This window comes from Stegodyphus dumicola, chromosome 2 (assembly GCF_044657685.1).
Source record: "Stegodyphus dumicola isolate Sdum_Otavi_A_Nest chromosome 2, ASM4465768v1".
Classification (NCBI taxonomy): domain Eukaryota; kingdom Metazoa; phylum Arthropoda; class Arachnida; order Araneae; family Eresidae; genus Stegodyphus; species Stegodyphus dumicola.
The window spans coordinates 226,182,440-226,207,219 of NC_140769.1; the positions used below are offsets into that span (position 1 = coordinate 226,182,440).

Here is a 24,780-nt window from a genome sequence, read left to right on the forward strand (position 1 = left end):
AATGAATTTTGGAATAGTTTCGAAAATTCGATACATAAAAACGAAACGCTTTCAAAAATACAAAAATTTGCATACTTAAAAACATTCTTAATGGGACAAGCTTTGAATGTTGTTTCAGGCTTTGAATTAACAGAAAGTAATTATGATAGTTGTGTAGCATCACTAGAGGACACATATGGTCGAAAAGACCTGATCATTAATTCATTCATGAATAAAATTCTCAATTTAGAAGCCATTAAAAATTCCGCTAGCGTAAAGGCTTTACGTAAATTATATGACGAATTAGAAGTTTCGATTCGTAATTTGGAAACTTTAGAAGTAACTTCTGGCTCATATGGACATTTACTAATTCCAATATTATTAAAATTAATTTTGGATGATTTAGTTTTGGAATTTAATCGGCAAAGAGGATCGAAAGATAAAGTTGAAGTTTTGGAATTAACACAATTTATTAAAACGGAAATAGAATGCAGGGAAGTTTCAAATCTAGTATTAAATGAAAGGAAAAATCCTGTGCCTCCGCAAGTCGATCAATCAAAATATGAAACTAGAAAATATGTAAAAAATAACCCACGGCTGCAACCGAAAATGCATCTTTTGTGATAATTTGCATGAGTCATTTAAATGCGAAGTGAATGTTTTTGATAAATTAAAGAAACTAAGATCCGAAAATCGCTGCTATTCTTGTTTTAAAAAAATTCATACATCAAAAAAATGTAGAAATAAAACTAAATGTAATAAATGTGGCGGTACATATCACAATGAATCGATTTATACTAATAAATCCCACGTAAACAAAAAGTCGGAACAAGGTTATTCGGAAAATGAAACTGAATCTCTGACTTTGAATTCTGAGGAAAGAAATAAAGTTCAAAACTTAAAATTGATTGTTTCTGTTCCTCAAGGTGATAATAACGATGACTGTAATGCCAGGGAAATATTATTACAAACTTGTACAGTTTATGCTTGTTCTAAGTATAAGTCAAAATTAAGTAGATTAATTCTTGATCAAGGCAGTCACAGATCCTTTATAACGAAAAAACTGGCCGACTATTTAAAACTTACTCCAATCCGTTATGAAAGACTTTCTGTTTATTCATTTGGTGCCACGAAGGCAATGAATCATTCCTATCCGGTCGTTGAAATCGAAATTCAGAATTGGAAACAAAATAATAAAATAAAAATTGAATGTTTGATCTCCGATGTTTTTTCCTCGGCACCCATCAGTGTGCCTAGTAAACAAATTGCAGACTTCATGGAGCATCTGGGGTTGCAGATTGCCGATTGCTCAAGAAAAAATAACATATATGTTGAGATATTAATTGGCATGGATGAATTCTGGAATGTAGTTTATTCAGAAAGAATTAAAATATCTGAAGGGTTGTACGCATAACAATCAGTTCTGTGTTTGGTTGGGTTGTGCAGGAATCGAGAAAAATAAAACAAATAAAAATTGTTCTGAAAATTTAACGGTAATGACAAACACTGTTGTGTTGAAAGATTTAAGAGGTTTTGGGGAATTGGAACATATGGGAATTAATGATTCTGATGATTATTCCGATATTGACTGCAAAATAATAGACCAGTTTGAAAGAAATTTGCACTTTAAAAACGGAAGATATGAGGCAAATTTAATCTGGAAATACAGTCCGAATAATCTAGGAAATAATTTTAAGGTAGCTAAGAAACGATTCCCAAACCTTCACAATAAACTAAGTAAAACTCCGGAGATTTTTTAGGAATATAAAAATATAATTGAGAAGCAGATATTAGAAGGAATTGTGGAGGAATGTCTGAATAATGATACAAATTTGGGATATTTTATGCCGCACCGAGCAGTGATATGACCTAGTGAAACTACTAAGGTAAGAATTGTGTACGATGCTAGCTCAAGGACAGAGGACACGAATTCGTTAAATGACTGCCTTTAATCAGGATCTAATCTAAATGCAAATATACTAGACATTATGTTAAACTTTCGTAAGTTTAAGATAGCGTTTTGTGGAGATGTTGAAAAAGCCTTTTTGATGATAGGAATTGCTGAAGGTGATAGACAATTTCTAAAATTTCTTTGGTTTAATGAAAATAATGACTCTTTTAAGATTATGCAAATGTGTCACATAGCTTTCGGTTTGACTATATCTCCTTTCATTTTGGTCGCCACTATAAAATATCACATTCGGAAATATAAAGATAAAATGCCAGACAGTTTCCAAATGCTGAATTCTTCTATCTATGTCGACGACCTATATTTTGTAGCAGGAACGGTTGAAGATGCATATCGGTTATCTGTAGATGCGGTTAACATATTTAAGGATGCTGGGATGAATTTCAGAAAATTAAGAACTAATTCTAAAAACATTAAACGATTTATGGGTCTCAAATGGGATTAAGGAATCAGATAACAGATTAATTAGTGAACCGAATTTCTTAGGCATGATTTGGAATTCCATTGAAGACAATATAAAGTTAAATTTAAAGAATTTAATTGACTTTTCTACTGGAAACGATTTTGCTACAAAAAGGAAAATTTTGCAAAGTATCGCCCAAATATATGATAGATTTGGATTTATTGAACCCTTTGTTATTCGGGCAAAAATTATTATGCAAGAAATCTCGTGTTCCGGTTCTGACTGGTATGAGGTCCTTCCTGCAGAGATTAAGGACAAATTCAACATTTGGCGGGAGGAACTTAGTGATTTAACTGAAATATCGATACAGCGAAATTTCTTTGATGACGATATAATGAATATAAGCCTTCACCTGTTTTCGGACGCTAGTCTTAAAGCATATGGAGCCATCGCATATTTCAGATACCGTACGAGTGATTCAGAAATTAAAACTTACTTTATCATGTCGAAATGCAGGGTTGCACCTTTAAGATCAATTACGCTTCGTCGTTTAGAGTTAATGGGAGCACTCGTGGCTGCTCGAATGTATAAATATTTGAAAAATTGTTTGGTGATTTAATTGAGGATGCTTATTTTTTTAGTGATTCCGAAATCGCCATTACTTGGATTAAAGGCTCGCCAAATAATTGGAAACCATTCATGGCCAATCATGTTACAGAAATACAGGGTATATGCAACAAAAAATTGTGGAACCACTGCAAAGGAAAACAAAATCCTTCCGATTTACTGACTCGAGGAATTAGTGCTCAGTCACTAGTTAAGAATGATCTGTGGTGGCATGGGCCACACTGGTTACGTTTTCCTACTGAAAACTTTCAGAAACAAAAGAAATTACAACCAAATTCAGAATCGTTAGAGTTAAGAAAAAGTATTATTTTGACTGCACCTGTAATTAACAATGAATCCCCAATTTTGCGTATAGAAAAATTCAGTTCTTTAGGAAAATTACTTCGAATTATTGCCTATGTATTAAGATTTATTGGGAGGCTTCGGAAAAGGTCTACAGGGAATGGACCTTTAAGTGCTTTTGAGATTAAAGCAGCTGAACATTATTGGGTAAAAATTATGCAACGAGAATCGTATCAAGAGGAAATAATTAAGTTATCAAATAAAAAATCAATTCTCGATTCTTCCATCTACTCCCTTAATCCAAGGCTTGATGAGGAGGGAATTCTTCGGTTGAAAGGTCGCATTCAATTTGCAGACTGTCACGAGAATTTAAAACATCCTATTCTATTACCCTCAAAATGCAAGTTTACCGAGTTGATCATCATGGACTCGCACGAAAGGGTATTCCATGGTGGAGTTAATTCGACACTAACTCAGATCAGAGATAAATATTGGATCATTAAGGGAAGACAGCGTGTTAAGACTATCATCAGCAAATGTGTGATATGCAAACGATATAGTGCTCATTCTGGGGTACAGGATATCGCTCCACTTCCTCCAGACAGAATCCAAGAGTCGCCTCCATTTGCTGTGACCGGGTTGGACTTCGCTGGTCCATTTTTTACGAAAGACAGGCAAGGTAAAGTTTACATGCTGTTGTTAACGTGTGCGGTCACTCGTGCCTTACATATAGAGATAGTAACTGATCTCAGCACTGAAAGTTTTTTGCTAGCCTTCCGAAGATTTTTAGCTCACCGAGGACTGTGTACTACCGTGTACTCCGATAATGCCAAGACTTTTAAAAGAGCTGACAAAGAACTAAAACATATTTTCAAAACTTTGAGTGACTCATCTGTGAAAGAATTATTTTCTGCTAGAGGCATAAATTGGAAATTTATTATTGAGAGAGGTCCATGGTGGGGAGGGTTTTGGGAGCGTATGGTACGAACCATAAAATCCAGCTTGTGAAAAATTATTGGTCGATCATCCCTTACAGTGAAAGAGCAATAATTAATTGTAGACCAATTACCTATGTATTTACCGATCCCAATGAACCTTCTCCACTAACACCCTCTCATTTTTTGGTTGGTAGACGATTACTATCTCTGCCTGCTACTAAAATAACATCAAATAATTTGATTGGATCAAGAAATTCAATTATTAAATGATATAAATACCATCAAGATATTTTAAATCATTTTTGGAAGCGTTGGAGATCAGAGTATCTTTTTAATCTGAGATTTGCCAATATTTGTCCTCCACACTCTAACGCATCTCAGTTTAAAATCAACGATATTGTCTTTATTTATGACGATAAACATCCCAGAAATCTCTGGACAATAGGGAAAATTTTGGAATTAATGCCAGGCAGAGATTGTAAAATAAGATCGTGCATAGTTAAAACACCTACTGGTACCTTAAAAAGGCCTATACAATTGTTATATAATATGGAACTTAACTAATGTTTGTATTTTGTATTTTTAGGTTTGATTCTCTTGACCTTGCTGATAGGTATAATTTAATGTTTTGTAAAATTTATGTGCTTATAATTATGTATGCATGTTTTTTATATTAACTATTTCTCTAGGATTGATTGTCGAAATATTAATTGAATATTCTAGAATATATTATTGAAAGATGAACTCTCCACCGAGTTCAGGTGGGGAGTGTTGTGTAATTTGAAAAAAAATGCTAGATGGCGCTGTTGCTCGCATAGTTAAAAAAGAATAAAATTTGTTCATGTTGAAGGCGGCGGCCTAAGAATGCGTTTTATATATAGTAATTAAAATATTATTAAAAATGTAAAAGTGTTAAGATTAATGAACTCACTGAACCACCATTATCTGATTTGGAAATGCACGAAAAATGATAAGTGTTTTTTCCTATTTTAAACCTTTGCTTTTAAAGTTTTTATTTATATAATTAAAAATACCTTCTCCGGTATTATGCATACATTCTAAAATAGAAATCAATGAAGTAATTATCACTCCCTTTTCTTTACTATAATTGTTATAATCAAAGGGTACAGTTTGTTGTCATTACTTCAATTAGTATTTAGAGAAAATGATGTATTGTACACTGATTTTATAATATCGGCAACAGTACTTTCTGCAAGCATTTTCACAACGGCAGCAGTTTTGGTATGGCCGCAGCTTAATTTTTTTGCTATGGCTGAATACGGAAGCATTGCTTTGAAAAGCTGTTTGGAACGATTCGAAACAAAATAAAAATCGAACAAAATAGCATTTGGCTTTTATAGCATCTGTTTCATCATCTTTTATTAAGAAATTCGTTATTTCTTTAGATTTTACAGTGTCAAGTTCTTTAAGCTTTTGAGAAAAAACAAGCCATTTACAGTCATCTTTTCCGCCATGTGCAATTGAGAAGTCTTTGTTGCATACACTGCAATGTGCGTGATTCACAGAAATTTTGGATGCTTTCAATGCATGGAAATTCTGAAGAATATGAATCTTTTAGCTTCTTCATTCAAGGCAGTATAATTAACAAAAAAACTTCCAGCTGAATCACAGCTCAAAAGACACACACTAAGCTCTCGCCATAATCTAAACAATAGAGCTGAGGCAGGCTAAACAAGCCCTATACAGCAGCAACAAACTGGGAGTGCGTGGAATTGACAAGTGATTAACGGTTGGAGTTACTGATCTACGATTGGCTATTCTTCAAAACCAGCAATGCACTCAACATGTGACATATGATGACACGAGTATTCAGCCAATCATGGGATGAATTAGTTGGTTCTGTTTTGCATACTAGTTCTCCTACCCTGTTTCTGTAAAATTTGTAGTTTTTTCCAGACTTTTCATAGCTTGTTGTTTTTCATGAATTTCCATAGAAACTACGGAGAATCTGTAGTAGTTGTAGCCTATGGAAACAACACTGCAGGGTTCAACTGCATCCAACTTCAGTGTCACTGGGAATAAGAGGACCATATGGCGACTGTATTGAACAGCACTTTTAGATATGTCCCCAACTACCACTATCCATAGCAAACAGACAGCAAGGGGATATGGCCTCCTCCAAGCAGTGTGACAACAATACTGAAAGCAGAATATTTTTTTCTTGATCATCCTGTATAATAGCATTATACAGGATGATCAAGAAGGATATGAAATACCCTATCAGCCATGGTTCCAAATAATTATGATTTGTCTAATATTGCACATCAATGATAGTCATGTTCTCTATACACATTTAATTTATGGTCTCAGAAATACCTGATCACTTTTAGAGGCCATCTTTGTGAGAATTCAGTATACAAACATATTTCTTTTTCATATCAAAGGAAAAATAACTATCATGTAACATAATAACAATAATTATTAAATCTCTATAAAAAAAGAGCTATGCAACATATCTTGCTTAAAATGATAATTAACGCATACCTCCCATTCATCCATGCTTATGCTAATAATACTTTGCTTTAATTTAGATGGATTCCTGTCTTGTTTTTCTTCAAAAGTTAGTTCTCCTAAAACATAATAGTAATAATAATTATATCTTGCTTAAAAATTATAATTAATGCATACCTGCCATTCATCCATGCTTATGCTAATAATCCTTTGCTTTAATTTAGATGGATTCCTGTCTTGTTTTTCTTCAAAAGTTAGTTTTAAAAAAACATAATTTTGCATCAAATCTGAATTTTGAAAGATATTCTGCAATCTCAAGTACAGTTCTTTTCCACATTATGTATTTAGCTTTACATTTTACTATAAGACAGGGTAGTTTAACATATAGAATCCAGCTTAGAAAACTTATCAACCTTCAAACTATTATTTAAATTTAAAAAAAAAAAAAAAAAAAAAAAAAAAAAAACTCATTATAAATAGTGCTTGCCAGAAGGAAAAACATTTTGCTAGACAGGGGGAAAAACTTCCCAGGAATTGGTTTTCCGGGGGGGGGGGGGAGTCCTAAATGTAGAAATTATCCCATAGATGAGGATTTTAGAAATCTGAGTTAAATTATTGCTTAAAACTTACTATACAATTATGATAAAATCAAACAAAGAGCTCAGAGGAAGGGAAATTTTAAAGATCTTATGCTCATGAAAGTTTGGTTTTTCTTCCATCCATTCGGATTTTATTACTTACATGCTCCAAGCAGAATTTCATGTTCAAACTGTGTCTTTAAATGCTCATTACAAAGTCATCTTTATAGCCGGAAGTTCTTTATCGAAGAACGTGAAAGCTAAATTTCAATGCATTTCATATTATCTAGAAAAGCCTTTTCTGTTGAAATTATTATAGCAAATTTGGCCTACAGGTTGCATGCAAACTTTTCAAATGGCTTTTCTATATGAAGCGTAGGTCTAGCAAAATATTTTAGGGTTTAAAAATTATAGCAGTAGATTTTGTGTTATTAATAGTTATTTTTAAATTAAATTATTAAAAATTCAAAAGGTTTCATTTTGTATTACATTTCATGTGAAGTAAAATAAAAATTTACTTTCTTATTAGTACATATTGCTTCTTGAGTTCTAAAATGCTTAAGTTTTGTTTGAAAATTAAAGGAATGCTTTCAAAAAGAACCTTGCATATTTATAACTATTAAATAAAGTATATATTATTACTATATTATTATATAAAGTATATATTATTATTATTACTATATTATTATTATATAAGCCTTTACTATAACTTCTCCTTTCTGTATTCCTCAGTTCCTCACCACAATGCAAACTAGCTTTGTGTGTATTTAAGCCAAGAGTTTTGATGACAGTTTCTAGCAACTGCATCTTGCTGTTAATACTATTCGCCAGCTCTGCTAAAAGCAATATTCAGCCTTGAGCATTCTCACTAGCTGATGTTTTAAATATGCACTGGTAAAATACACTCAGCCAACTTTTTTTTAGTATACTTAATATGTAGTCTTACACTATGCTATCACCCTTTAATTTGAACTGTCTGTTACATTAATGATCCACAAGTGATGGAAGTTTCATATGTAGCATGAGTTGTACCTGCTTTGTTACATTAAGATAAAATAAAAAGATCTTCTGTATTTGTGAATCATTTAAGACGTAGTGGTAAGTGCTATTTGTCTAATAGGATCTGCAGAGCTTCAGGTTCCAGTTACAATAACAACCCTACAAATTTATTATACAGAATTTTTTTAATTAAAATGGTATAAAATTAGGAATTACATTTATTTACAAATGCATGTACATTAATTATTTTCTTAATTACTGTATATTCAGGCATATAACGTGCACACTTTTCACTATGAAGAAACCTAAAAGATAAATGTGCAATGTTGTTATCTTTTGAAGTCATTCATTTAAAGATTTTCCGCAATAGTATACTGAACTGACAAGTGACTAGAGGAACAATATATTTGGGAAAGAAGAAATGATTTAAGTAAATAATTCTGCAAAGTGGTTGAGTTGCATTCAATGCAGGAGTGCACAAGAATGATATTCTAGGGTTTTGAGAAAATGGGAGAAATAATTTGGGATATGAATGTACTTCTAACCCAAATCAATTCACAGAAATAGGAGTCAGATGTTTTCTCTTGCTGTAGCCATTTGAAGCTGTGATTTTGAAGTGAACATTCCTGCCAAAGGAAACAAACAAATGCTGGTTTCAAATGCAAAGTCATTCAGTTTGCAAAAGGAAATGGAAACCATGCTGCAGCAGGGATATTTGGTATTGGTGAAAGCTCTATACATGAGAAGAAGAAAAGTGAAATCGCAATAACTAATATGCCAAAGAAGGATTGTGCTTTGAGAAAATGGCCTACCCTAGAAAAAAGTATTGTTAACTGGGTCTTAGAAAATCATCAGTAACAGTATTTAGGTACATGAAGAAACAAATATTTTTGTATGCTCATTTTTTCCTTATTTTTAAATATATCATTTTAATATCTGGCATATAATGCGCACCCATAAATTTCAATGTCTTTTTTGTATTAAAAGTATGCACTATAGTGTACATGTATGTCATCTTTACTATTAATTATTACTATTAATTATATTTACTATTTCTTAGCTGAAAAAATTAAAAACATCTTACTTAAATAAGGTGAACCACTTGCATCCTCAAAAATACATAACTGTTGGTCCTGAGGGAAGAGAAAATAAGATAAAATTATTTGATAAAATAAGGCATTAAATGCTAAACAAAGTAAAAATACAAAATTAATTGTTAAAATAAGGAAAGGAAATATCAAATTTTCATTATAAAGGGAAGATATTAGAATCGACTCTTGACCAAATTCGGAGCTCAGAAGTACTCTGCTGTTAATAACTGCATTATTTTTTAAAGTTTTACTAACAGCCTACTAATGAGCTTAAGTCAATTAATACATATTTCAAATACAGGGTGGTTATAAATAATCCCCCCCATGTATAATCCACTAGCAGCCTTCTGCTCAACCAGTTGAAATGAAATTTCAGGTATTGTTATTTGAAGGCATCTGCTCAATATTGTGATGATTTAAAACAATAAAGCTCTCATGGTTACAGTTACAGTGAAAAAATTTCAAAATTTTGGAACAGCAACAAAATTTTTTTTTTTTTCCTGCACAAATTGGTCAGCATATTGAAAAACCATAACTGGCATTGAAACGAAACATGTATGATGAAAATTGCTGGCATAAAACATTTGAAAAGAATAGCATTGTAAAGGACCAGTGAGAACACAGAGAGGAGATGCACTGATGAAGTTTGCATAATTCACAGAAATAGACAACAGAATCACCAATCACCCAACAAAGAAACCAATATGTGCAAAGCATAAGTTGTAGCAAAACATTCAATAAGCTGTGTAGAAAGACTGGTTCTTCAATCAGGTGCTCATAGGTGCTAACAAGGAAACAATAAGCTGAACTGATAAAGCTATTTTATTTTAATGGCAAAAAATGGTGCAGAAGTTGTGCGAGTTTATCAGTGATATCATAAGCTGAAACAAAGCCCATGTTCCATAAAAACTGTAGATGATTTAGTAAAAAAAAATTTCAAGGAATTTGAGTCACATATGGTAGACCATGATATGAATACTCACATGTTCTTGCTGAAATTGTTGCAGAAGTCCATAATACGATTACTGCAAGAAGTGTCGCTAGTAATTTGAATGTATCAAAAACCACAGTCCTCAAGTATGCTGTTCTGCACTTTTTTTTTTTTTTTTTTTAATCGTTTCCAGTACATCCAGATGTTATTATAAACAGTGAGTTGCAACAGCACATTTGACTCTGTAAATTTTTCCCTCATCAGATATGATGAAGATAGCATATGGCTGCTGCCAATATTATGAATTAATTAGGTGCATTTCTCTTTAACTAGGAATGTAAACTCCAAGAACTGCGTTCACCGCACTGGTGAAAATCCTCACGATGTGGCACCAGTACCTTTACACAAAGCTAAAGTGACTGCATGCTGCAGCACCACAAAATCCCTTCCACAAATATGAAAACGTACTTCGCAGCACAAGTGTTCAATATATTACAATGTTGCAGATTTATGTATTTCCAGAATTGCAAGAGTGAAATGTCATTTATGACATTGTATGGATGCAAGATGGTGCTCTTCGACACATCATCATATGTGTTCGGCAAGTGCCGCAACAGTATTTTGGAGAAAAGTCATCTCCTGTAACTGTTGCATACTCACAGCAATCCCACAACCCCATTCTGATGGATTTCTGGAGTTATCTGAAGTATAAGGTCAGATAACCCCAAAATGAAATTCACACGATTTGTCAGAAAACATGCAATTATACAGATTCCTCCTGCGATGATATATTAGTCAACAATCTCCTACATGCAATGCGTTATCCATCTGCTAAGGTGGCCATGTTGAAAACTTGTAATTCCAGTAAAAGTACTTTTCCCTCTCCTCTCTTGTACTGTCATTGATCCTTTATGGTGTTCTTCTTTGTATGTGTTTTATGCCGACAATTTTCATCATATTGTAATGTTCTAATGACATGTAAGGTTTTTCAATGTGCTGATCAATTTGTGCAGGAAAAAGTAGGTGTTGCCATATGAAAACTTTGATATTTTTTCACTGTAACCATAACTATGTCAGCTCTCTCTATTTCATCATAATCTCGAGTGCATATTTTCAAATAACAATATCTGAAATTTTATTTCGATTGATTCAGCGGATAGGCAGCTAAGAATTCGTATTTTTTGTATTTGAAGTTTTTTTTATGACCTCCTTGTATTACATATACACATAAATTTGTACTATATACAACAATGTTACAATGAACAATGTTACAGGAAACAAAATGCTACTATGGATGTCCAAGAAAGATAACATTTGCAGTATTGTAATAGACATAGATACCTAAATTTTATCCTCTGTATTCCAGATGAATTCTTGTTCGTACATATTTAACTATTTTATACAAAACAGCAAGGAAAGAATAAGACTTCTAACATGTAATGCATTGTTGAATCATTGATAGTGATAATACCTGCCCTGTTGAAATTAGAACATATGAATTATGTTTCCCATAATTTGCTCCACACTGAACATTTCTTCATTCTTTTAGTATTTCCATAGTTTGTATTTCAACTCGCACTTCCTTACCAGAATGCAAATTGACTAGCACGCATGTATTCAAAAGAGGTACAGAGAAGTTAGTACTTAAGGAAACGTTTTGGAACGTGAAATTAGAGCATGTTTTCCCTGCCTGAAGGCCACATTTCTAACCTTGATTATTTAGTGATTAGAATTCTGTGGCATTGAGCTATTCTTACCATAAGGCTTGTTTACGCTGACTTTCGAGTCACAGCCAGTTTGAACGATAGTTAACCTGTGAGGCAGTTAGGCCATTCTTAACTTCATTAGTTTTAAGCTAATCATTACCTTTTGAGTTAAGTTTTGTTGTGTTGTTTTTGTAAGTGTGTAATTAAAAGTGTTGGTCTTTGTAAGCACGAACTAGTGCCGACTATGAACTTCATTCAAGTTAATAAAGAGTTCTTTAGAACAGCGGTTCTCAATCTTTTGAATAATGCATACCATCTAAAAAAAAAAAATTAAAAACCTGTAGTACCACGTCTAAATTTCACAATGATTATGTTTCAATACAGGATGATAATATTTAGTAGTAACAATTTGAAAAGTGAAACAGACATTTAAGTTTTCAACGCAAAATGCCAAAACGAAGTTAATAGCCATTTTTGGCTAATGCCCTTTGGGCTAAAAAGAAAGAAAATCTGAATGCTTTCATATTTTATATTACATCCAAAAGGGTTTTTTTTTTTTTACCTTTATTTATTAAATACCATGTTCTTCGCACTTAAAATACATAAAATTTAATTCAACAGCAATATCACAAAATATTTAAAAACAGCAAACCTTTATAATTTCTGATACATAGTCTCACAAGCTGGAGATTAAAATGTTTTTTCGGTCAATGTTACCACTGCTCGCTTTGAAATTGTCAAGTTTGTTACTCAAAAATTTGTTAAAGTTCTGCAAAATTTGAAACAGATAATAAAACAAATTCAAAATTCGGGCTTTCAAGTGGCCATGTTCGGCTATGTTATTCAACATTTGATGGCTCTGGGTGTTGTTTTTTCACAATGCAAGAAAATATCATGCATTCATGCAGATACTTCATTACTTAATTTCCTTAAATATAATGCATGCCGATAATATTTAGTGGCGAGAGTTTGAAAAGTGAATCGATGCAAAATACTGTTTTGAAATTAACAGACCTACTTGGCAAAAAATATTTTGCCATTTGCACAACCTATTATTGGCTATTTGAGTTAAATATGCACACATAAAAAACCATTAGATTAAGAATTGGCTACCATTTTAATTATCAAAATTTAAGTTATAATACTTTAATCCTAAAATTTCGTGCGTAATTTGGGACCACTTAAAAGAAATCAATTTCTTTATGTCTGGTTTTATTTCACTTAGTTTTAAGCATAAATTATAATCCACATTTAATTTTGTTCTGTACTTATTTTTTTATATATAACATGGAAGAAAATCCTTGTTTACACATATAGGTTGTGCAAAAAGGCAATAAAAATTTAATAGCTTTATTTGAAATGCTTCTAAATTCTTTATAGAAAATTAAGGAATACAAAGCAACAAGAAGTCAAAATACCTACTGTTAGAGACAGCAAGCCGACGTAAAACATGATTCTCACTGAAAATGGAGCAATATGAGCCCAGAAATTACGACATAAAGTGCTGACATGCTAATAAATCGATAAACTCTAAGAGAATCAATGAAGCCGCCCAACCGGTATAGTGGTTAGCATAACTGACCGATAAGTTCCAACCCTCGTATATTTGTTTTCTAATAATGTAAATATTTAAAATAATTTATATATATATAATTTTAGTCAGTTTTTATTTAAAATTCTGTAAAGTATCATTTATGTAATATGGCTTTTTGAGCTGTAGCAACGTGCCGTACCACTTATAGAAGTACGAAAGGATGAGATATTTTATTTCATGGGACTAAAGGACCCAAACGAAAATTTGGTTTTGAGAAAGAATGGATACACAAATATCAAAGATAAGATTCTATTAATGTGAAGAGGAAAAATCTTCAGCGAACATTTTCTATGCAGTGTTTAATGAAAAATCGCTTGTTTGGATAGCCACAAAAAGAAACTGTTGAAATGGAATGCTGTGCCGAAAGTAAATTATGATGACAATAATAAATTGAAATCGGTGATAACAATAATAAATCAAATGTTAATGATTTTGAAATAAAACTCACATATTCCTGAATGCCCTAAGGATAAACAAGAATGCATTGGTAATTTGAAGAACAAAATAATATCCTTAGAAAATTGTATTAAAGTTCTGAAAAATAGAGAAAAGAAAAATTTTAGAGTGTTTGTTCAACAACAAAGAAGGTGGACGACATCTAGAAAGAAATTGGTTGATTACATTGATAAGTGAAGAAGATTATGGGAATTATGGGGAAATCAAGAAGACAGTGCTGAAAGAATTTAAACCTTCACCCTGATCATGTCTGGATAACTTCAGGAAAACAAAGAGGGATTCGGAAGAGACTTTTGGTCAGTTCTCTGCAAGAGTAACTGTGATGTGGGAAAATTATGTGAAATCAAGGAAGGGGACAGACTTTGAAGGTGTTAATCAGTTGGTGGTGGCAGACAAAATCTACAAGACTCTTGATACATAAACTGCTGTACATATAGGTATAAGGCAGGGAGACTCGCACTTCAGGCCAAGAGAGCTGGGAAGAGTGCGATATATTCTTTGCTGCTAAAGGGAAGTCCTACAATGTGTGTAGGAAAGCTAGTGAAACTAAGAATGTAAATCAGGCATTGGGTGAGAAGTCACCAGGGGTCAGAGGCCATAGCTGGTATATGGAAAAGCACAGGTAACTTGAAAGGTCTAAAATGTTTTATATGTGGTTCAACTTCACATTTTAAAAGGAACTGTTCTCAGGCTAAAAGCAGCAGTACAACTCAGATAAGGAAAAGGATAAGGCTAGGTTAAAGTGGGTGGAAAAAGTTCAGGATAATGAAGTCCTTGAGGACAAGGTGGTAGTAGCTCGAGTGGATTCTTTGAGGAAGCCAGAGAAGATAAACAACTATCAGCTTTGTAAATTGAAAAGAGCTCCTATTAGTGTGAATGGCACAATAGGAAAGGCTCTCGTGGATTCAGGGACAGAGATTACGGTGGTTAGAAAAGAGATTACTAAAGGTCTGCAATTTGAGGAAGTATTGACTATATATTTGAAGGGTATGCTTGGTCCAGCTGTTAAATGGCCTTTGGTAAACATTCCCTTGAGTATCCCTGTGGAAGAAAGCACCAAAGCCACAGATCAAGAGATTTGGTGTGCAGTTGCAGAGTCACTGGTCGAGGATGTGTTAATTCCTCCAGAGGTATTTGCCATATTAGAGGGTCAGCTACATGGCATACGTGAGGTAGTTGAAAACTTGCATAAAGGGGCCATAGGCAACTTAGAGTTGGAGAGGGAGAAGAAGTCTACTGTGACTGTAAATTCAGGGAAAGCTGGAGGTGACCAGCAATGAGGGAAGAAATTCTGGCGGAAAGGGCGATGTGAAATTGAATAAAAAGGAAACTCAGTCAGAAGGAGTAGGAACTGGAGATGTATTTAACAGAGAGCATGAGACTTGTGAACCTCTAGTAGAAGCTTGGGAGAATGCTCAGGAAGGAAAAGAGAATTATTATATAGTTGATAACTTTCTCTTTCATAAGGACAAAATTCTTAGGCAAAGTGCTGGCCAATTAGTTGTACTCAAGGATCGGAGGGAGAAAATTTCACAGTTAGTAAATTGTTCTGTTTTGGGTGGCCAAATAGGGGTTAAGAAGATGTTGCAGAGCATTAGATATTCCTTTTATTGGAAAGGTCTGAGATAGGATGTTGCAGAAGTTTTGTGAGACATGCAAAGAATGCCAAATGACAAGACCATTTAAAACTGCGAATAGGACACCAATCACCCCAATACAAGGTCTGATCTACCCTTCCAAGTTGTAAACATTGATGTGATAGGTCTGATTGATCATCCCAAATCTAAAGGCCATAAGTACATATTATGCATGGTACACCAACTTACCAGGTGGGCAGAAGCAGTAGGTCTAACTAGCCTGTCCGCCAAATCTACTTGTTAGGCACTATACACATTTTTTTCAAGAACAGGAATCCCAAACGTAATTGCATGTGACAATGGAACCAATTTTAAAGCAGATTTGACTCCAAAGCAGATGACACCAAAAGGCATATTCATCAGAAAAAGATTAGACCTTAAGCAGTTAGATCACATGCAGTGAATGTTATCTTAGAAGGAGAAGAGGAGCTTGGGGATATTGAATCTACACTGGTTATCGACGGACAAATTTTCTCAGAATCTCTGGAGGAGTTAATATGTCAAATTTAAATTCTGTTCAAAGGAATAGACTGGTAGGTTTACTCGGAATATCAGACATTCCTTACACGTCCAGTTCCACCAGCCCCAGTAGGGATGCACAGGATCAGACATGATAAGGACAGGGCTATTTACATATCTTTTTTCATTTGTATTCTGCTGTTTCTTTTTGTATGTTTGCATTTTTTTTTTTTTTAAACTGATAATGTCATAGTGTTTTGTGTGGTTTTATTGTATATGAATCACGTTAACAATATTGTTTTGTTGGGTGTTGAAACAGGTCTCCAAAAAAGGACAAATTTTCTTCTTGGCACAGGCGTGTCATGTACATGCTCGATTTTAAAAAAGCACCTGACCTAGCCCTGCCAGAGAGTCTGGCAAGGACAGCCACCTCAATCAGAAAAGAGAGGGTAATCACAACGAACAAGAGAAGAAGCCTGGATGGAGAAAGTGCAGCATGCATCTAGTGATGATGCAAGCTTTTTTTTTTTTTTTTTAACCTGAAATTCGGTCGAGATATCCACGGCTTTTTCTTGTACAAGGTGTAAAAACAGAAAAGCTGATATGTTAAAATAGTGAAAATATTTCGTGTGACTGAAAATTTGATTATATTGTGTAAAAAATAAATAAATAAATAAATATACTTTTTGATTACTACAGAATGAGTATGCAGTTAATTTTTCAGATCGGGAATATATATCAAATAAATGTGCATGTGAGCAACTCGCAGGTTTCATAGATGTGAAGAGATAATGAAAACATCACAACCACCTTATTTAATGAAAAGTTAAAAAGGGACCTTTAGGGCGGCCTAAGCTAAAAAAGAAAAGCTTTGAGGTGTATTAAAAAATAAAATCATTTAATGACTATTGTTTCTGAACAAAATGATATATTACAACCTGTATTTATAAAAAAAATAAAAAGGGGGCTCTTATGGCACCTGATAATTGAAAGTGTATAATGGGAGTAGGTGAGTTCTTGGTATCACAGCAGGAAGCATGTTCTTTTTATGTACAGTACAAAATCTTTAATCTGGACTCGCCGGGACTTAACGATTCTGAATTAGGGGTTTTTCCAGATTATAGATCTTCAATTTAAATCTGGTAAAATGGCATGCAGAAATAATAAAATTGAAAATATGAAAGCATAATTTATGAAATAAAGAGCAATAATGATCTAAAGGGTATCAAAATTTACAAAAAAAAAAAAAAAAAAAAACTTAATATTTATTTGTTTACTTTATTAAACATTTCTTTCAATGTAAGTTGTTTAAGATGCTTCCACAAAAATTCAAAAGTTCCTTTTTCTTGTGTCATATATAGTGGATTTTCCAATGCCATACTTCTCGCATAATTTTGAGATGGATAAGCCTGTATCCATTTTTTGCAGCAATTCCACTTTTTGTTTGATGGACATTGAAACATGCTTTCGCTTTGTAGATCCTTTGGCAGCTCCAGAATCAGAAACTCTTTTTGACACAATCGAAAGTTCAAGCTTACTTTTTATAAAATTGCTCTCACATTTTGGAAAAACGACAGTACTTAGAGAAATCAAATTTTCAATAAAGTAATCCTCCACCTGAACATAGGCACCTGGACACCTGAATTTCGAATTTGTTTTATTATCTATTTCATATTTTGTAGAACTTTAATGAATTTTTGATTAACAAACTCAAGGATTTCAAAGTGAGCACAATGGCAACACTGTTAGGAAAATAACATTTTTATTTCCAGTGCACAAGACTGTCTATCAGAAATACTTAAGATAAGCTGTTTTTAAATATTTTAAGATATTACTGTTGAAATGAAATTTATGTGGTTTAAGTGCAAAGAAAATGGTATTAAATAAATAAAAGTAACACACAAAACATTACAAAAAAAAATCCCTTTGGGTGCAATATAAAATCCGAAAGCTTTCAGATCCCTTTTTAATTTTTTTTTTTTTTTTTTTTTTTTTTTTTTTTATGATTGAAACTTTTAAAGAGGAATTATATCAGAATTCTTTTGATGTCGGTAAAAAAGTAATTTTAAAATGAGTTATTTAGCATGCATCCTTTAAAATATGCTAAGCAGTTTATTTATAACTGGTGCTCATTCATGACATTTTTAATATTGTTTTACTATTGCAAGCATCCTCCATATGAAATAAAGCATTCTCATGAAACCTTCCATGAGCCAAAATACATAAAATGAAGAAACAATTGCAGTACAAAGTCTGAGATTCGGACTAGCTGGGACTTCGGCAATTTTGGACTTGGAATTGTTTTGGATATTAGACCATTAGTTTAAACCTAATAAGACATGTAGAAACTATAAAATTAAGAATATGAAATAGTGAATTATAAAATAATGAAGCATTTATTACCATAAGGGAGTCAAAATTAAAAAAAAAAGGCTCAATATTAATTTGTTTGGCTTTATTAAACATTTATTTTCTTCACTATTTGTAGTGATATTTTCTAGATTTAGAATCATATTACAGATTTTGCGGTCTGTTAGTTGACTGATGACTATGGCACTGTCACCATGATGGAAAACTATTATACCAGCTTCATTTATTACCACTTCTGCCCATTTCTTCACAAATTCCATTAATTGATAAAATTTCACTTTTTATTTGTGATATCTGAAAAATCTGCAGTTATCATCAGAAAGCTTAGCTAGCATCAGCTATACACAACTGATTATGCACCAATAGATTGGTGAATGAAGACATACTGTTTTGTTGAATTTTATCTTCATTCTATCATACACTGACGGAGTTAACCCTGAATTAGACTTTATTTATTATATTTACGAATACTTCTTGTAAGTACTTTATGAGTACTTCTTCTACTTAAGGTATATCTGGGTTCCAAACGAATAAATTTCCACATAAACTTATGGTTTATTCAGGGCTAGTGCTAGACTTTTTGTGGCCTGTTTCATTCTCTGTGGGTCTGAGATTCTGCTGTCAAGTGCCTCTCTAAATTCTTTGTGCCTTTCCTAAATTCTAAGATTTTGCCATCCCTTAATTTTGTTGCTCGGTGCTTCCATTAAATTCTAAAAATTTTGCTACCCCTAATTTCTGGTACCGGTCCCAAGCTTAACTGAAAAACAGTTATTCTTAAATCATTCAGAAATAAATGTAATCTATCATCCCATGCATATCATTTATAAAATCAATTTTTGAACATGAAAAAGGAATTTTTTAAAATTATTTCAACTACACACTCAAAACTTCGCTGCAGTGAAGTACTGAGTCTTCGCAGCAATAATTAATTTAAAGTCTGGGATAGTCATGCAGCGATGAAAAGCAAAAATTAATAAATAATCACTTGACAGGCTGCCTTCAGGCCGGAGTGAAATTAAGAATTGGGACTCTCCACATCTTTTAATTATGAAAGAATATCAAAGGCACAAGTACTTAAAAAAAAAAAAAAAAAAAAAAATCCTAGTGTTCCAGAGGTCCAAATTTTAGATCATTCTGAACTGAATGTCTGGATTTCAGACTTTATACTATACTATTAGTTTATATGTGAAAAGGTTTTTAGCAGACGCCCAATCTTCCAAAATCTTATCAAATCATACAAAATTAATAATAAAAACCTAAAATACTAACTGCTTTTTTCCATAAAAGTAAAATTTTCTTAGCGTTTCTATCGTTAACAACAAAAGAAAAAAAAAAAAAAAAAGGGTATCAATTTTAATTTTTTACGAAATACAATTAACACATTCAAAATATTTAATGAATATACAAAATTCAGAATTTTCTTACCTTCAGTAAAAGTGATACAGTAAATATATTCTCAACAGTTTCACTGAACGAATCATGATTAAGAACAAACTCGAAATAACATATGCCTTCTAAAAATGGAAAAAACAAAATATATACATATATATAGAGAGAAATATTTAAAACAGATGCAATATAATAATAGTAAATGCTTTCTTGTCTAGTCGTGTTGTTATGAAATTCATGGCTTATAAATCCCTTTTTAAGAATAATAACTTTATGAAATATTTAACTTGCAAAAATTTAGTTTCACTTAAATTTTTGAAAATAAATAAATTTTTTTAAAAATAGCAAAATTTTATACATATGAAAAATATAGGATAAATCTAAAAAAGCTTAGATTGAAAAGTATTTCATTGATGACATGCAAAAGCAGAAAAGTTGCACCAAAGCACCATTTTCCCACACTATATTACTGTGCAATAACGGCTGAAGTGAATAAATATTTTTTGGGGAAAAGGGGAATTTTCTAGTGGAAAATGTACTGAATTTCCATCGCAAGAGAAAATTATTTAGAGACGAAAATTGAGCATAGGGCAAATTACAATAATGTTTCATGATTTAGCCTGTTGACAAGAAGTGATCTAAACATCCTGTTATCAAAAGCAATGTGCCTTGAAAAGTTATACAGTTGAATCCCACTATAATAAACCTAAAGGGAAGATGTACGATTCACTATATCCAATTTGATAAGGAAATTAACTCAGGAAAATGTGTAAAAATTTAATGATGAATAAAAATAAAGGAAGAAAAACTGGTTAATATAATTGCACCTACCAAAAGAAGTGAATTATAAATCTAATTAAAAAAATTATATTAATATTTAATTGCCATGAATATTATGAACAATTATTAAATTTGTTGCCTATTCTTTTCCAAAGCATCTGGCAAATTTATTAGCAGCTGTCTAGATATTGCCAGCTTACAGCTTCTATGAAATAATGAACCATTTTTAGCAATGCTTCATTAACATCCTCATGTTCCACCTTTCTCATCTTTCCCCTTAATTTCACCTCATTAATTTTTTCCATAAGCAGAAATTACAGAGTTTTGATTTTTTCTTCTGGTACTAACAGTAGATTTAGATAAACTGTATGGCTGGCAGATATTAATTTGGCTGCATCGATTTTTATTGCTCTGAATGATGTTTGCCTCGTCTTCTGCGCAGAAGCTTTGCATTTATAGCTGCTCATCATGCAGATGAATTTTTGACAGAGAAACAAAGTGCAGAGAGTTTGGTCAAAGAATATATGAAAATTCTGCTCTTCTATAAAATATGAAAAAGGAAGCAGATGGGCAAAGTTCTTTGGAACTGGGCCAATATATTTTACTCTAAAACTTAAATAAGAGCATACAAATATTAATGTAATGAATGAAACTGCATTTTAAAAAAGATTCTTAAATTCAGGTTAGAATTGCAAATGTACTAATTCTGAGAAGTGTTGGCAAATGCTCATCAGTCAGTCTATTTCTAATATAATTCTTCCTTAGGTTCATGGTAGAAAACATTTGTTCCCGTTCATAAGATGAAGCAACATAGCACTAATTTTCAGGCTTGAGATATTAAATTTGAGAAACTTGCTTTCAATAACAAATTATAAAATGCTCATATTGGAACATTAAAAAACAACAATTGCTAGACTGTAACTTAATTAATTGAAGCTGCAAATCCAGTCTCATTGCTTCACAATTTAGATGAAAGTATCTAACTCTGTTTGATATTGAAATCTACACTCAAACTCAGAATGCAGTTTTCTCACGCTATCTTCAAAACTATTAAGCTTGTCATCATTCAGCGAAGGTATTGAATTTAACCTCAGGAAATGAGACAAGTTGAATAGTCATTCAGTTAGATGCTTAGCAAACTGATCAAGTTTTAGTTTAGAAACCTTTGAAAAGGGCCTAGGATATTGACGATAAATAGATACTGAATATACAATGTACGTCCAGAAAGTAAGTTCCGTTTGGTAATAAAAGTAAATTGTGTACAGCTACAGAAAAGTTATTTATTGCACAAAATTCAACAACTCTTTTCCACATAACTGCCGAAATATCGCAGGCATTTGTCATAGCGTGGCACAAGTTTTTGTATACCTTCTTCATAGAAATTTGCCACCTGTGTCTTCAACCAGTTGGAAACAGTTTCTTTCAGCTCGCCATCAATGATGAAGTGTTGACCGCCAAGGAAAGACTTAAGATGTAAGCACACTAGGGCTATGTGCTTGAGGAAAGGGATGCCTTCATGGAGGACTTTCTAAGGGAACTTGCTAATATACACGTTACATATGAAGAAAAACGCTCATTCAGCCACTGGATGGGAACAAAAGTTTCATTATAAGCCAGGTTCAGCTGTGATTTTGTTATAACTAAACACTTATTCAAATGAATTGTTATACACTGCCTTCAGGATGTTTTATCACAAGTGCTGTAATGCAATTACTTATTGTAATACCACAATCCTAAGCAATAAATAATCAAGGCCCACAGCCACTGAGCAGTAAAGCTGCTGAACACAGGTAGTTGAACCAGGCTCCGATTCCAGGAAACGGGCTGGCTGAATGGGAATTCTTATGTTTTTCCCCCCATGTTCAATAACCATGAGCCAGTTCCACTTAAAAACTCCTCCATGACACCATCCCTTGCATAGCTTTGCCTTAATCAATTAATCGAACCTAACATTAAATGTTCAACTGACATTATATTCGGTCTACAGGAAAGTTCTGTCCATTTTATGACAACACACGTAAGCACATGTTTATTTGATACATGTTAGGCTCTCTATTTTTATTGCTTAATGTACAGATACTGGCATAGCAAATTAACTAAAACAAAATTGATTCAGGTTAGGCTTAAGTGTGAAGCGATAATGTACCCATGACTACTAATAAAGTTCATTTACGCCACTAGTATTTTATACGACTTTCAAAAAGGAAGAAATACTACAGAAGCATGTAGAAATTTATTGAAATCTTTTGGGAATGGTACAGTTTCTGATAGGACATGCAGAAGATGGTTAAAAAAAATTTGAAACAGGCGATTTAGATTTTTCAGATAAGCCATGTTCTGAGTGACCATCGTTGATCGGCGACAGTGTTGTTATGACCATGTTGGAGCAATAACCTTTTATGACAACATTGGAGATTGCCAAAAGGCTTAATTCTGCTCAGAAAACCATTTTGAACCACATAAGGAAGGTAGGATTGTGTGGAAATATTCAAAATGGGTGGTACATGAATTAAGTCAGAAGAATTTGGATGACCAAGTTGTCATATGCACATCTCTGCGAACTCAGATGAAAATCGAGCTCTTCTTGAACCGGATGATAACTGGGGATGAAAAGTGGATTACCTAAGAAAACATCATAAGGAAAATGGCATATTCTGAACCCGGAAAACCTAGCCCTTCCACCTCTAAAAACAAATTTGACCCTGAATAAGAGAATGTTGTGTATATGGTGGGACTTTCGAGGACGAATACATTATGAACTTTTAAAACCGAACGAAAAGCTCACTACAGAAAAGTATTGTCAACAGCTAGATAATTTTAAAACAGCAGGCCAAACATAGGGTCCGGTGATGTTCAATAGGAAGGATATCATACTGCATCATGATAATGCCAGGACATATGCTAATTTGGGGACTCATTAAAAAATTTCAAAACTTGGCTCGGAAATTCTGTCCCATTAACCATATTCACCGCACTTAGCACCCTCCGACTATCATTGGTTTTTGTCCTTACAAAGTTTTTGAAGGGCAAAAAATTTCAAAAATGAAGAAGATATCAAAGAAGCACTGATTCAATTTTTCGCATCAAAAGATACAACATTTTCCAAAAATGTGATATACAAATTCCCATCATGCTGGTAAGAATTCATTAATAATAATGGAAATTATATTATTTAATAAAGTTTACTGACTGTAAGGAAAATTTGTATTTTGTTTTATTCCAAAAAACAGACAAAACTTCCCGGTAGACTGAATAATACCAACTAAATACATATACATTACTTTGCATACACTACTTTTACACAAAATATATATAGTTACACATATAATATTTTCGATCACAAAAAATTCTTGCAGGCACTTAGTGTTGTTTACTGCAAAATTTGGTTACATGGTGATTAAATTTCTTTTTCCTTTCCCCAAAAGGAAATTTTGTGCATTTCCAAATAAAATGCACAAAATTATAATATAAAAATAAACATTTATAGAAATTTCAGATTTGCATAAAACTGTGTGTAATAAAAACTTCAAGTAAGTACAGCAATGGTTACAATTTTTCAGAGGGAGGAAAGGGTGTTATTTAATTTGAATTAAAAAGCATTTATGAAATTAATAATCAGAAAAGAAAGACTTAATTTAAACTTAATTAAGATTAAAATTAGGTACAGTAATAAATTTATTACACTGATTAAAAAGGCTATCAATCATATTCATATTCAGGAAAGAAGAAGAATCATGCTATGACATTTACTTTTGTTTTACTATCAAAATGTTATTTAATTTTTTCTTTTCTATCTTTTTTTCGCTAAAAGGCTCGCTCATACCAAAATTTATGTAGATTTGAGTGCCAAGCAGATTTACTATAAGGTTTATAATTTTACAAATAGAAGTGCGAGAGTTTGGCCTGCTGATGTCTGCTGCCTTGCCGATTCTAATAAAACCAGATCGACAAAACTATTGCTAATCTGGCTGTGAATATTATAGACTGAGATCCGATTCTGTTTTGGTACGTGTGTGTTTGGAATTCTGATGCGATCCAGGCAAGCTTGCAGTCTCTCATTACATTAAGATTTAATTCATTGAATTTATATTTTTTTATGAAAGGAAGATATGAATTTTAT

General features: G+C 32.6%; 1 protein-coding gene across 1 annotated transcript in view; it reads right to left on the reverse strand.

The window, feature by feature from the left end:
• The window catches only part of Nse4 (SMC5-SMC6 complex kleisin component Non-SMC element 1), an 84,508-nt gene that overhangs the window by 6,334 nt on the left and 53,394 nt on the right, over window positions 1-24,780 (reverse strand). Inside the window, exons 7-9 of the mRNA XM_035362596.2 lie at window positions 19,917-20,005; window positions 9,332-9,380; window positions 6,704-6,789 (exon numbers count right to left, since the gene is read on the reverse strand). Of these exons, the coding sequence (XP_035218487.1) occupies window positions 6,704-6,789; window positions 9,332-9,380; window positions 19,917-20,005 (224 nt within the window). The remainder of the gene's footprint in view (window positions 1-6,703; window positions 6,790-9,331; window positions 9,381-19,916; window positions 20,006-24,780) is intronic.